Source organism: Pimephales promelas, chromosome 4 (assembly GCF_988280905.1).
Source record: "Pimephales promelas chromosome 4, fPimPro1.hap1.1, whole genome shotgun sequence".
Classification (NCBI taxonomy): domain Eukaryota; kingdom Metazoa; phylum Chordata; class Actinopteri; order Cypriniformes; family Leuciscidae; genus Pimephales; species Pimephales promelas.
The window spans coordinates 20,019,529-20,034,210 of record NC_142772.1 but is presented as its reverse complement, the minus strand read 5'-3'; the positions used below and the strand labels follow the sequence as shown (position 1 = coordinate 20,034,210).

General features: G+C 37.4%; 1 protein-coding gene across 1 annotated transcript; it reads left to right on the top strand.

Moving 5' to 3' along the window:
• The first annotated feature begins 3,551 nt into the window (after positions 1–3,551).
• Positions 3,552–9,192, top strand: slc14a2 (solute carrier family 14 member 2). The gene is made up of 10 exons (XM_039662174.2): positions 3,552–3,709; positions 3,803–3,862; positions 4,016–4,163; positions 4,743–4,932; positions 5,028–5,156; positions 7,246–7,438; positions 8,032–8,179; positions 8,284–8,418; positions 8,514–8,563; positions 8,644–9,192. Exons 1-10 carry the CDS (start codon positions 3,686–3,688, stop codon positions 9,007–9,009), a joined length of 1,443 nt encoding a protein of 480 aa, XP_039518108.2. The 5' UTR covers positions 3,552–3,685; the 3' UTR covers positions 9,010–9,192.
• Positions 9,193–14,682: the final 5,490 nt, after the last annotated feature.

The following is a 14,682-nucleotide window of genomic DNA, read 5'->3' as shown; positions in this document are numbered from 1 at the left end:
ACCCTAGCAACCTCCCCAAACACCATAGCAACCACCTAGCAACACCTTAGCAACCACCCAGAACACCCTAGCAACCACCTAGCAACACCATAGCAACCACCGAGCAACACCCTAGCAACCATCCAGAACACCTTAGCAACACCCTAGCAACCACCTAGCAACACCCTAGCAACCACCCAGAACACCCTAGCAACCACCTTGCAATACCCTAGCAACCACCTAGCAACACCCTAGCAACCACCCAGAACACCCTAGCAACCGCCTAGCAACACCCTAGCAACCACCTAGCAACACCTTAGCAACCACCGAGCAACACCCTAGCAACTGCCTAGCAACCTTCCAGAACACCTTAGAAACACCCTAGCAACCACCTAGCAACCATCCAGAACACCCTAACAACCGCCTAGTAACAACCTAGCAACACCCTAGCAACCACCCAGAACACCCTAGCAACCACCTAGCAACACCTTAGCAACTACCCAGAACACATTGGCAACCACCCATAATACCCTAGCAACTGCATAGCAACCACCCAGAATACCCTGACAACCAACTAGCAACCACCCAGAACACCCTAGCAACCGGGTGGTGAGTTTTGCCACTGCAAGCACCACTTCACATTTTCGTCTGGAAATGTACGTTCTAGTTTTTATTACTCTTTTTAAGTTGCACCAGCCCTGACACAATGCTAAATCATAAAACAGATATGTACAATAACATTACGATATCCTTTAATCGATTTAAATAGTTATTGATTTAGGTTTATGTGGTCGTTCAATTACGCCTTTATATTTGTATTAAACGTGAATGTAAATAATGGTCCAGGGGTAGAACTTTTGCCAAGCGTGCCAGAGATTCTGGGTTCTAATCCGTTCTAATAAAAATTTTTTTTCCATCAAAACTGATTATGTTCATCAGTGGTTGTATATCAGGCACAGACAAAACATCTTCAGAACATTTTGTGTTTTAATTTCACCGTAATGAATAGAGTCTCTCCACAACGGATTGCGCGTCCGAGTGAAGACTGTGCGCAAGCCAGAAAAAAAAAAAAACACATTAGCCTATCCGCGCCAGCGGCAACGAGCATTAATTTGAACAGTTGATTTTAAAAACACATTTCAGCGCTAGATCGTCTCTTATTTAAAAAACGAACGAAACGAATGCTCTGCTAGTTAACTGAAGATGTTTTGTTTATTTCTATTGGTACATTCATGCCGGAATGTTTCAAAAGTGGTGGGTACAATATCGACGGTGGGGACATCCCACCCGCAAATTACGCCTGGTACTTGAAATCGGCGTAATAGTTGGTTTTTGTCCTATAGAAAAATTTATTGGATGTCATAATTAGGCCCCCCCTACAATATTAAATGCCCGTCCATTGGTTTGTTTCTGCAGCCGGCTCCTCTAGAGGTAATAAGTTGCAATGCTCATCCTTCATAAGGCCCTGGGATGGATGACCCAGGGATGGAGGAGAGGCCGTTGACCGATCCACTGTTCAGGGTACAAGGTCCTCCCTTGCGGGTTGTCCCTCTTTCCTCACGTCTTCACGAAAGTCGCAGAGGCTTTGAGGGAAGTGGGCATTCATATCCTCAACTACCTCGACGACCCGCTCACCCTAATCCTAACTAATCCTGGGAGGACCACACTCGAGAGTTGTTCTGTGTGCACAGGGACTTTGTCCTCAAGCACCTAGCCTGGCTGGGACTTTGGGTCAACTGGGAAAGGAGTAAGTACTCTTTAAGAGCAAGACAGTGGTACCACTGACATATTTTTAGAGGCTCCCAGGGCATATGACATCTTCGGCCATGGCTATGCGGCTCGGATGATGTACAGTATATTTGACCGCCTCAGCACTCGCTTCAGTTCGAGTCATGAGATGGACATGGTGCCGAGACACATATCGAGTGGCCATCACGCCGATTTGTTGTTGCACTCTCAACCCGTGGTTGGATCTTGCGTACAGGTAGGGGTTTCCTCAGAGGTGTTTGGGGCTCCCAAGAGCAACCCTCCAATGTCAGTCTCAACCAATAGGCAGAAATTGTATTTTGGGTGGGCCAGTGAAAATGTGAGTGGGCCTATAGTTTTTCATAGAAAAAAAATAGCTTCAAAAATAATTAACCTTAGAGAGTTGAAACATTAATAGACAAACTGCAAAAACAGTTAAACCTTTAAATTCAGCAAATCATCATGTTCAACCAACAGAGCTCAATAAAGGCTGGACAAACCACTGTAGACAATAACTTTTCTGTTTTATTCAAGCTAGTCAGCAGTGCAAAGACAATTCACCTGAAAATAAATTAAGCTAAAATAATAATATCGCAGTTAGATCGGCGGGTAAACCAGTGTCAGCCTGACCGGGAGAGAGAGAGCAAGAAGCGACTGCCGCCAGCACCTAACTAGCCTTCTTGTGGGTTAATGAGTCTGAAGATTTGGGCTGTGTGGACTCGGTAGAATGTCTTGACAGAATGTCAACAGAATGTCTTGTTCCCTCCATCAGGGAACTGAGGCTACAAGAGTTACTGAAAATATTTAATATTTAATTTATGACCACTGGAGAAGGTGTTTATCAGATACACTACCATTCAAAAGTTTGGGTTCAGTAATGCATCCTTTCTGAAAAATACTTTTAATTAGCAAGGATGCATTAAATTGATTAAATTGATAAATTGAATTTATGTTATTTCAGAACTTTAATAATAAAAATGTATCATGGCTTTTACAAAAATATTAAACAGCACAACCAGTTTTATTAGTAATAGGAAGTAATGTTTCGTGAACAACAAATAAGCATTTCTGAAAGATCATGTGGGAAGAAAATTCACCTTTTCCATCACAGGAATAAATTACATTTTAAAATATATTCAAATGGAAAACAAAATTTCACATTTTTTGTTGTTTTTACTGTATTTTTTAAAATAAAATATATGCAGCCTTGAGGAGAATAAGGGACTTCTTTAAAAACAATAACAAAACTTACCAACCCCAAACTTAGTAATAATATAACTCCAACATGAAGCGAGCTGAGCTGCTGGTCTCCTGTTTGACAGTTATGTCTCACAAATGCACTTGAACAGCTAATAAATATAACAGCCAGTGGCCTGAACAACAACCTTTTGTTTTATTACAACTAAGCAGATTACCAAGCTTTGATTTACCTCAAGTATGTGTTAATCCATATTTGTTCTATGTGATCTCCTTATTATTCATTTAGACGAATTTGTGTTAGTCTGCATAATAATAATAAAAAAGGTAACACTTTTCTTGAAGGGGTGTAAGACTGACATTACACCTTTATAATCACAATCATAGACGCAAGGTCTTCAGGATTTTTAGAAAGTTACAGGCAGGTGATTTTTTTTCAGGGTTGGAGCTAAACTCTTGGAAGACAGTGGTCTTCCAGGGCTGAAGTTGGTCATTCCTGATATAAACCAAAACACCATTACCCGCGAGATGGACGGCAGAGAGGGAAAGCGAGCGAGAGACCTTGCGTGAGCAAGCATCCACCCCCTCCCTTAAACTCAAAAGTTGGCAGCTTTATGTAAGGAATGCGAGGAAGCTTTATCAGTCATTTACATCAGCGCTGCATGAATAGAGGTGGAGCAGCGCATGCACTATAAAACCATCAGAGTAGTGGCTTTTTGGACCATCCCAGCGTTGACTTCATTGGCTTCAACTGGCTTCATATATGCCTGAAACACAACTAACTAAGGTAGAACTGCTCTCTCTCTCTCTCTCTCTCTAAATTATGGTGTCTATAAAATAATGAATAATGAAATAATGATATATAATTCTTTATTTGAAGCCTGGCCTACATCTCTGCAGAACTTCTACTTCACATTTTTCCAGTGCTCAAAACACAAAGGTGAATGTTTCCTGTTTTTGTCTTTTGTAAAGGAAAAATCCGGTCATGCTCGAGCCAGAATGTAAACAATGCCCTGCAAAGAATATGAATCCTAAGCCTTTCTTTGTCATCAGCAATCCATTTTATATCAACGAAATCTATTGATATTTACAGGAGCTGCAACCGCTCATGGCAAATCCAGTCCATGAACCTACAGAGGGACCCGAGAGGCCAATTTCACATCAGAAGTTTAAAGCAAAGCTCACCCAATGGGTCTCTTACATTACTGGAGACATGGCTGCGTTTGGTGAATGGATGAAAGGTACGAGAGTAAGCTACAGTAGTTTAGATCTCAATAAGGAGCCAACAGTATTTCAGCTAGTGAATAGTTAGTAGGAGATTGTTTGCACAAAAGTCATTTAGAAAATCATCAATGATTGTATTCCCAATGAACCAGTTTAAAAGCCTTGTTCTAACTCAACATAACATTTTTGTTATGTTGAGGCATAACAAAAATGTAACAAACATTTTTTAAACTGTTCTGGTACTTTTCAATCTGTGGAAATCTGCTAGATGTGCTCATCTAGTTAATGTACTAACTACTTTTTTTGGTCCGCAAACGGACACATTGTCTTTAGGGAGTTGTATAATGAGTGATCCACACCCAACTGAAAACAATGCACACTTAGGCAAGACAAACAAACATGCGTTTCCTATTTGACCTTTAACACCCAAAAATATGCATATTACACAGATGTGGATATTATACTAGAAAAGTCATTATTTTATTTCTTAAGGACAATGTAAGGATTAGGACAGTTTTGTATTCCATCTTCTATGCAAACCTCTATGGCCATTTTCTTTATACCCACTTGTATTCTCACATGTCCACGCTGTGCAGGGCAATTTATCCTGCTTCAGATTGTGGACTGGGTGCTGCGTGGAGCAGCTCAGGTGATGTTTGTGAACAACCCTCTCAGTGGTCTGATCATCTTTGCTGGACTGATCCTCCAGAACAGATGGTGGGCACTCAATGGTTTTGTTGGCACTCTGTTTGCTACAATTTCTGCACTCATCCTCTGTCAGAACAGGTATTTAGGCGATTACTTACAGTGCATTTACATTTTGATGCCCTAAACGTTTTAAGAATCAGTAATTACAATCAATATTTGATATTTCCCTTTAGAGGAGCTATCGCAGCCGGCCTGTATGGATATAACGGCATCTTGGTTGGTCTTCTGATGGCGGTTTTCTCAAATGCAGAAGATTGGTACTGGTGGCTGCTTCTTCCCAATATCTTCATGTCAATGGCATGGTGAGCTCGTCTCTTTGTTCTTCAATTCATTTATGGCTAATTTAGACTTGTATCAAAAAAAGGAAATAGCTAAAGGCTGCAATTCACTACACAAGATCCAGTCTGCAGAAATTTGGTCAGCAAAAATCATGCAGTGTATGATGTGTACAGATTTTTTTTAGCGTTAGGATATCAAAACATTTTTAGAACACATATTGATTTTATTTGTCATGCATCTCCTTGCTACAATTTTGTTGAGTCCAGAATAACTTGAAGATCTGTGATTCTCCGTCATTCATAGCACAGTCTCAAAGTCGTCATATGACTGACGTCTTGGGACGTCTTTTGACCATATGTCAACATCCGCCTTTTTAGGGTACCCTTAAACGTCGGTTAGTTGACGATCCCGGGCCATCATACGACTGACGCTTTACCTTTAACGTCAGTTAGGTGACAGGGTAGGTTTAGGGGTAGGTTTAGGTCTGGGGTAGGGTAGGGTTAGGATCCGATAACGTCATCTAACTATTGTTTGATGTTCAGTGAGCTCCGCAACAGACTTCAGCCTGACAATTAGTGGCGTTACGTCACAAATGTGCGGACATGTAGCAAGACCCCGAGTGTTTAGGGTGTCATTTTGGACAGGGCCTAAAATGCAAGGAATTTATGTCCTTCAAAGGCAGATAACTGTGACACACGCAAAGGGGAATGTCTCATCAGTTGAAGTCTGTCATATGATTGAGTTGATGTTCTCTCACATGGTAGCAGAATGTTCAAAAATGTAAACATTTACACAAATATGCATGAAATTTTACACAGGGGTCAATGTATTTTTAGTACATTAGTTGACATTTGTTAACATTGACTAACTACATTAGTTAACATGAAAATCAAAGGTTGTATGTGTTAACATTTATTTAATGCACTGTGAACTAACATAAACAAACAATGAACAACTGTATTTGTATTAACTAACGTTAAACAAAGATGAATTAATACTGTCACAAGTGTATTGATCATTTTAGTTCATGTTAGTTAAAGGGATATTTCACTTTGAAATTAATTTTTGACATGTTTTAGCTTACCTCAAGGGCATCCAAGATGTAGGTGTCTTTGTTTCCACAGTATTTTTAATTTTGACATTTTTCGGTCAAACCATTGTTGTCTATCAGTCATATAATGGAGGTTTAGGGGGTCCACCTCAAAGAGAATGCACAGAGAAGTCCAAATTAAAAATGATTCAATGACTCGTAAATGTAAGGACACATCGATGGCCTAAGACGAAACAAGCGGTTTGTGTGAGAAAACGAACAGTATTTATATCGTTTTTAGCTTGGACGTAGCTGTAGTTACAAGAGGTAAAATCTATTTAAATACTGTTAGTTTTCTCACACGAACTGCTCGTTTCGTCTTAGGCCATCAATGTGTACTTACATTTACGAGTCATTGAATCATTTTTAATTTGGACTTTTCTGTACATTCTCTTTGAGGTGGGCTCCATAGACCTCCATATGACTGACAGACAAGAACGGTTTGAACGAAAAATATCAAAATTGAAAATACTGCAGAAACAAAGACACCTACATCTTGGATGCCCTCGAGGTAAGCTAAAACATATCAAAAATTAATTTTAAAGTGAACCATCCCTTTAATACAGGTTAACGAACCTTACAGTAAAGTGTTACCCAATTGTGCTTTTTATTTTAGACATCTATGATCCAACACTACCAAAATGATTGATAATACAACAGTAAACAAACATGCCATTAAAAACAAACAATTTACTTAGATCTCTTTTACTCTGCATAGTTTTCTATAATTTTGAGGATGACGGCATGGTGCAGAAAGTGTCAAGCAAATGATCTATGTCTGCCTAGCTTCCAAGTGACACATGAACACACACCCGTATACATCTCAAAGACATTGGAAGCATCTTTCCACCCTATTAAAAGTGTATTGGTGTAACAAACTATACACAATGAATTTACCATTGTTTACCAAGATTTTTTTTTTAACCTAGTGACCGATATTTGGATCACAACCCAACAGTTGAGAACCACTAGTTTAGACTCTGTGCTGAACTACAGAATTCTAGCAGTGTTGTTTTCTCCAGTCCCATAGTGTCCAGTGCCTTGGCTTCCATCAACAGTCGGTGGGATCTGCCAGTTTTCACCCTTCCTTTTAACATACTGGTGTGCCTCCATATGGTCGCCACAGGCCACTACAATCATCACTTCCCGCAGATTCTCATCCAGCCACGCACATCCTTGCATAACATGACATGGTCTGAGCTGGATTATGCAAAGGTAAGAGCTAAAAAGTTGAAATGAGGCCAAAATCAAAGAAGTGAAAGCTGTCCCAAAGTTACATAACTCCCACTGACAACACGAAAGGGTGATTGATTGTGCAACAGTTCTGTTTAGGAATCTTCTAGACTGATATCACATGACACTAAAGAGAGCCGGTTAATCATGAGACACTGTAACTGACAGTATGGAATTAAATCTAGCAGGAAAGTCCAGATCTTCTGCTCAAATTTATTGTCAAGTTTAAAGTTCCAAGGCAGTAAATCTTCTAAAAGGCAAATCTTATGTAATACATAGTTTGGAATAATTACGAATTTTGAATTTTTTTTGAAAGAAGTCTCTTATGCTTACAAACGCTGAATTTATTTGATGAAAAATACAGTAGAAACACTAATATTGTGAAATACATTTCAAAATGTAATGTATTTCTGTGATAGCAAAGATGGATTGTCAGCAATTAGTCTAATCTGCACATTTGGTGCTCATTTATGATTGGTGTTCAACTATTGTGTTTAAAAAAGCTATTGCTGTAGTCAAATATTATATATGAAATATGATATATCATATATGTATATATATTTATTTTTTTACAGCTTTTCAGCTCAATCCCTGTAGGTATTGGACAGGTATATGGGTGTGACAATCCTTGGACAGGAGGGATATTTATGATAGCCTTGTTCATCTCCTCACCCATAACATTAGCACATGCAACTATTGGATCAGCAGTTGGTATGGTGTCAGGTAAAAGATCACAATTGTGTATCATAATGTTTAATAATAAATATCATCAGCATTAAGACATTTTAAGATTGACGATTAAGGTGCAACTTTAACGTAACTTTCAGGTCTTGCTCTTGCGGCACCGTTCCAGAACATCTACTTTGGCTTGTGGGGTTATAACTGTGTTTTGGCCTGCATTGCCATTGGCGGGATGTTCTACGCCCTCACATGGCAGACACATCTTCTGGCTGTGGCCTGTGGTAGGTTCATATCAGATATTTCCTGTCCTTCCTGGTTATGCAACAACAATTTCCTGTAATTACGGGCAAATCACTGAACAATTGTTTTTCCGTAGCATTCTTCTGTGCGTATCTCGGCTCGGCAATTGCAAATGTGATGTCTACTGTAAGTGTTATAAACCCAAAACATAAAATTTGTTCACAAATGTGTGTGATTTTAAATGGATTTGTATGACATTTCAACAGTTTGGACTCCCAGCATGCACCTGGCCCTTCTGTCTTTCTGCCCTCACTTTCCTTCTGATCACTACGGAGACAAAAAACATTCATAAGCTGCCTCTTGCTAAAGTCACTTATCCTGAGAAAAACTTGATATACTATTGGAAGATGAAGAAAGAGGAGAGAATCGACAAACAAAGAAAAAAACAAGAGCAGATGCAAGTGAAAGACGTAGAATCACAGCAGAAGAAAGAGGAAATAATAGTTGCAATGAAAAAGAAAGATCAACAGCCTCTGGATGTCTGCACCGTGGACGTTCAGCAAGAGGAAACCACACAGAGTGGAACAAATAAGAATTCAGAGGCAATTGAACTTAATTTAACTAAATTATAAATTTCCCTTAAATGGTTCACATGATGTTTATTTGCTTAAAGAAAATGCCACACAGAAATAGCTAAGGGACATTGTTCTATTTTTAAACATTAAGGGCAATGAGCAGCTTTTTATTTTTTAACATTGAAATGAGAATGTATTATGAGATAGCCTGCATTTCAATGTTTTCATAATCTGTAACAGCTGTCTTATTTTATACATTTTAATAAATATATATTTTTTACATGAAAGTTTTCAGTCTGTCTCTTTTGGAATGGTAGACATTCACCATCTTTATTATAGATTTATTTAAATAAAAATGATGGAACACGTCATAATAACTTACAATAATAATAATAAGTTAACAACAATAAACATCATGTTAACAGATATTTAGGTAATATATATTTAAAGTTAAAAATGTCAGGAAAATGATTCATGTATATTAATTATGAATGTATCTGAATATGTGAACTTTGAAACAAACATTTTCAATTAACAAATATGTTTATATTACACAGTTAGGTGTACATTGTACATAAAATACAATAGAAACATTAAAAAATACTTTTAAAAATTCCCCAAAATTTCCTACAGATCATCATAATTTATGTTATACATTACTTAAAGGAGTAGTTCACTTTAATAAAAAAAAAAAAAAACTTTTGCTGATAATTTACTCAACCCCATGTCATCAAAGATGTCCATGTCTTTCTGTCTTCAGTTGAAAAGAAATTACGCTTTATGATGAAAGCGTTCCAGGATTTTCTCCATATAATGGACTTTAATGGGAACCAAACGGTTCAAGGTCCAAAAGACAGTTTCAGTGCAGCTTCAAAGGGCTTTAAACGACGACAGACGATGAATAAGGGTCTTATCTAGCAAAACGATTGGTCATTTCAAAAATAAATAATAAAGTTTAAGTTTTATAAGCACAAATGCTCAGTTCTGTGATGAGCGTTCATGACTCTCCTGTTCAAACTCGTCATCAAAATGAACAAATCTTTTTTTGAGTCATGACTCGAAGGGTCCTAGATAAGACCCTTATTCATCGTCGGGTGTCGTTTAAAGCCCTTTGAAGCTGCACTGAAACTCTCATTTGGACCTTGAACCGTTTGGTTCCTATTTAAGTTTGAACATTTACATACTATAAAGTTATGGTTAGGGTTTGGTTTTGGGTTGGTTACTTGTAATTATGAATAATTTACTATTATTACTATTTCTGTCAGGACAACTATCGTCAAATACAATTGACAATTAGAAGTTTGGATTAACGGTATGGTTCTGTTCTGGGCGAGAACTCCCTGAGCATGCAGCCTAGCATGGATATGAACAGGGAAAGCAGCAGGGTAAACAGAACAGAATCAGAACCAACATGAATGCAGATATCATTAATTCAAGATTTTAAAGTACACCATAATTTGAGCATTCTGATTAAAGGGGAATCAGAATGCTAAATCCTGACTGGGCTACTAACTACGAACTACTGATAATACTGAAGGAGCTTTTGTATACAGTGATATGCGTCGTATTCCTACACTGTAAAAAAATATTGATTTTATTTTATTAAATTTTTAACTTAAAAAAAGTAAGTAACCTGGTTGCCTTAAAATTTTAAGTTCATTGAACTGGAAAAAGTGAGTTAATGCAATGAAGGAGATTAATTTAACCATCAGAAACTCAAAATTATATGTTATCTGAACTAAATAAATTATTTAAGTTGATTTGACAAAAGAAAATATGTTGTGATAACAAATCTTGAAAATATCTTTTACAGTGTATAGGTAGACGTGGATCAGCTGAGAGTCAGCTGATGCGAGCTTGAATAATGTGACCTGCTACGCTTGATAGAAAGAACATGTAATGTGTAACTAAGTCACCTTAAAATAAAGTGTTCCCAAACTTTATGTAGAAGAGATGAGGTCTGAAGCTGATCGCCTTGCTGCAGATGATAAAAAGGATAGATATAATATAATTAATTTAGTCTTTCTAGTCTTTTTTCTCATGTCCTGATGCTGAACTCCCAGTCTGCAAACCGCACTAATGAATATCATGTGATATTCATTGTGTGGCGCCAACAGAAGCAACAGGTTAAAAAAAGCTTTTACATCAGATAACATATCTGAAGATGAAAATCTCTCGAATGAGTTACCAAAGATCTCAGATACAAAACTCTTATGCAATATGCCAACTTATTTGAAACCTAAAAAGGCCAGTGTTCCAAAACCTCCTTAATATAGAAATATCAATTGCCTCCTTTAATACATAACACAAATACATTGTCATTTTTCTGACAATGTATTTGTGTTGTGTATTAGTGTAGGCAATTGATATTTCTATGTAGTCTTTATCTACTTTTTAAAGCACAATTTGTACTTGAGGAAACGTGGCTCTTCTTGATATTATCTTTGCTTGACAGTTCTCACTTTTGACGAGATAATGGCCAATGAGACAATATGTTGTGTAATCCATCAGATAAAGATACAACCTAGAAATTTCTGTGATCACATTTGCTTTTTCATCAACAATGAAATGACACTAGAGGCATTAAAATAACAACTTTTGTTCCTTTTCACACAAACTATGATTACAGAGGGCGAATTTATATTAAGTGGCATTAAAGGGGTGATGATCTGAGAAATCAAATTTTCCTTGAGCTTTTGACAACTAAGAGGTCATCATATTTTAAGAATATCCTGTAAGTTTCAGAACTGAAAACGTCCTTTTTAGTCCAATAAAAGCTTTTATTGACACCAGGCTCAGCAAACGACTCTATGACGTTATGAAGAAGAGATTTATCAAGAAGAGATTTACTTCAAGAAGATTTACTTCCAAGTCTTCAATGCAAGATGCCCATAAAAACACGAGTGTTTTTCAGCTAGGCTCAAAACTAGGGTATAAAATAGCTTATTACTTATTCATTTTGATGTTTTTGAATGCAAAAACCATGCGAACGTCATAAGTTGACCTCAGACAACAATATAATAAAATATAAAAAGCCAGTTCATGACCCCTTTAATGGGTTAATAGAATTGGAAATGTTTTTGGGCAAACTTGACCTGTTGAAAAAATATTGTATTCATCCCTCCTGGCGTGGTATCGCTCTTCTCGCTAGTAATATTGTACATAGTCTTAGAGTTGAAATTTGACTAACTGGGGCCCAGATTAGTAAGCAGACAAACTGGCTAAACCGACTGTCTGCTAGCCGCCTCACGTCACTGAAGTCAGAGAAATCCCAAAACATAGAGAGTCTCATGACTATCATCATGAGACCATGTCTGTTTCCTGAACTTATGAATACAGTATATATATATATATATATATATATATATGTGTGTGTGTGTGTGTGTGTGTGTGTGTGTGTGTGTGTGTGTATTGATGTTCAACATATAAAAAACAGACATAATACAGGTGAACAAATGATGAAGCTCAGTTTGCTGAATATCAGATTACTTTCTAAAGCACTTATTGTAAATGATATGATCACAGATCTTAAATTAGATGTGCTGTGTTTGACAGAAACCTGGCTAAAACCGGACAATTACATTACTTTAAGTAATATTTTCAGTATTACTCAGAGGTCTAGTTTAAAGTACAATTCATTTGAAGCTTTATGTAATGCTATAGTTTAAGTATTACATTGGCATTTTGTACCAGTATTTTGTACAGGCCACTAGGGCACTATGCAGATTTTATCAAAGAATTTGCTGATTTTCTATCAGAGTTAGTACTGGCTGGAGATAAATTCTTAATTGATGGAGATTTTAATATCCATGTAGATAGTGAAAGAGACATATTGGGATTGGCATTTAGAGACATTCTCTATTGGTGTTAGACAACACGTGTCAGGAACCAATCATTGCCGTAATCATACGTTAGATCTAATAATATAGTCACATAGAAGTTCTATGTGACTATATTAGATCTAACGTATGATTACGGCAATGATTGGTTACGGATATGTCATCGCTCTGCTGTAGAATACATGGACCCATGTATTCTACAGCAGAGCGATGACATCTCAGATCACTATAGTTTTGTGTAAACTTCATTTAGCCAAGGCTGGAAAGCCAACTCCCTGTTGCAATTATAGTATAACTATCACATCTAACACTAAAGATTGCTTTATAAATAATATTCCTGATCAGTTTAGTCTCCGCAGCATACCTGATAGTTTAGAAGAACTTGGTGTTGCAACAGAAACTATTGACACTCTCTTTTCCAGCACTTTAAACGGTTGCTCCTTTGCGCTTTAAGAAAAATAGTCAGTATCAATATCAGATTCAATACCATTATAACAGGGTCATGAATATTTTTCTTGACCTCAACTACTGTGGTACAAATTGAATTCGTCATTAAAATGTTATAATGGCCTCATGACAGCCCAACCACCTGACAATTTAATGTAATGTTAACCCACATGTGTACAGATGTGACGTAATGACTCATTATAGCTTATACTAGCCGAGACTCTTCTTTATGTGTACAGATGTGACGTAATGACTCAATATAGGTTATACTAGCCGAGACTCTTCTTCATGTGTACAGATGTGACGTAATGACTCAATATACTGTAGCTTATACTAGCCGAGACTCTTCTTCATGTGTACAGATGTGATGTAATGACTCAATATAGCTTATACTAGCCGAGACTCTTCTTTATGTGTACAGATGTGATGTAATGACTCAATATAGCTTTTACTAGCCGAGACTCTTCTTCATGTGTACAGATGTGATGTAATGACTCAATATAGCTTTTACTAGCCGAGACTCTTCTTCATGTGTACAGATGTGATGTAATGACTCAATATAGCTTATACTAGCCGAGACTCTTTTTCATGTGTACAGATGTGACGTAATGACTCAATATAGCTTATACTAGCCGAGACTCTTCTTCATGTGTACAGATGTGACGTAATGACTCAATATAGCTTATACTAGCCGAGACTCTTCTTCATGTGTACAGATGTGATGTAATGACTCAATATAGCTTATACTAGCCGAGACTCTTTTTCATGTGTACAGATGTGACGTAATGACTCAATATAGCTTATACTAGCCGAGACTCTTCTTCATGTGTACAGATGTGACGTAATGACTCAATATAGCTTATACTAGCCGAGACTCTTCTTCATGTGTACAGATGTGACGTAATGACTCATTATAGCTTATACTAGCCGAGACTCTTCTTTATGTGTACAGATGTGATGTAATGACTCAATATAGCTTTTACTAGCCGAGACTCTTCTTCATGTGTACAGATGTGATGTAATGACTCAATATAGCTTATACTAGCCGAGACTCTTCTTCATGTGTACAGATGTGACGTAATGACTCATTGTAACTTATACTAGCCGAGACTCTTTTTCATGTGTACAGATGTGACGTAATGACTCAATATAGCTTATACTAGCCGAGACTCTTCTTTATGTGTACAGATGTGACGTAATGACTCATTATAGCTTATACTAGCTGAGACTCTTCTTCATGTGTACAGATGTGACGTAATGACTCAATATAGCTTATACTAGCCGAGACTCCTTCTTTATGTGTACAGATGTGGCGTACTGACTCATTATAGCTTATACTAGCCGAGACTCTTCTTCATGTGTACAGATGTGACGTAATGACTCAATATAGCTTACACTAGCTGAGACTCTTCTTCATGTGTACAGATGTGACGTAATGACTCAA

Excerpts from the sequence above, each read along its gene's own strand:
- slc14a2 (XM_039662174.2), top strand. The coding sequence starts at position 3,686 with ATGCCTGAAACACAACTAACTAAG. Across the intron at positions 3,863-4,015 it reads CCAGTGCTCAAAACACAAAG|GAGCTGCAACCGCTCATGGC; the intron begins GTGAATGTTTCC and ends TGATATTTACAG. Across the intron at positions 8,564-8,643 it reads TTGCAAATGTGATGTCTACT|TTTGGACTCCCAGCATGCAC; the intron begins GTAAGTGTTATA and ends ACATTTCAACAG.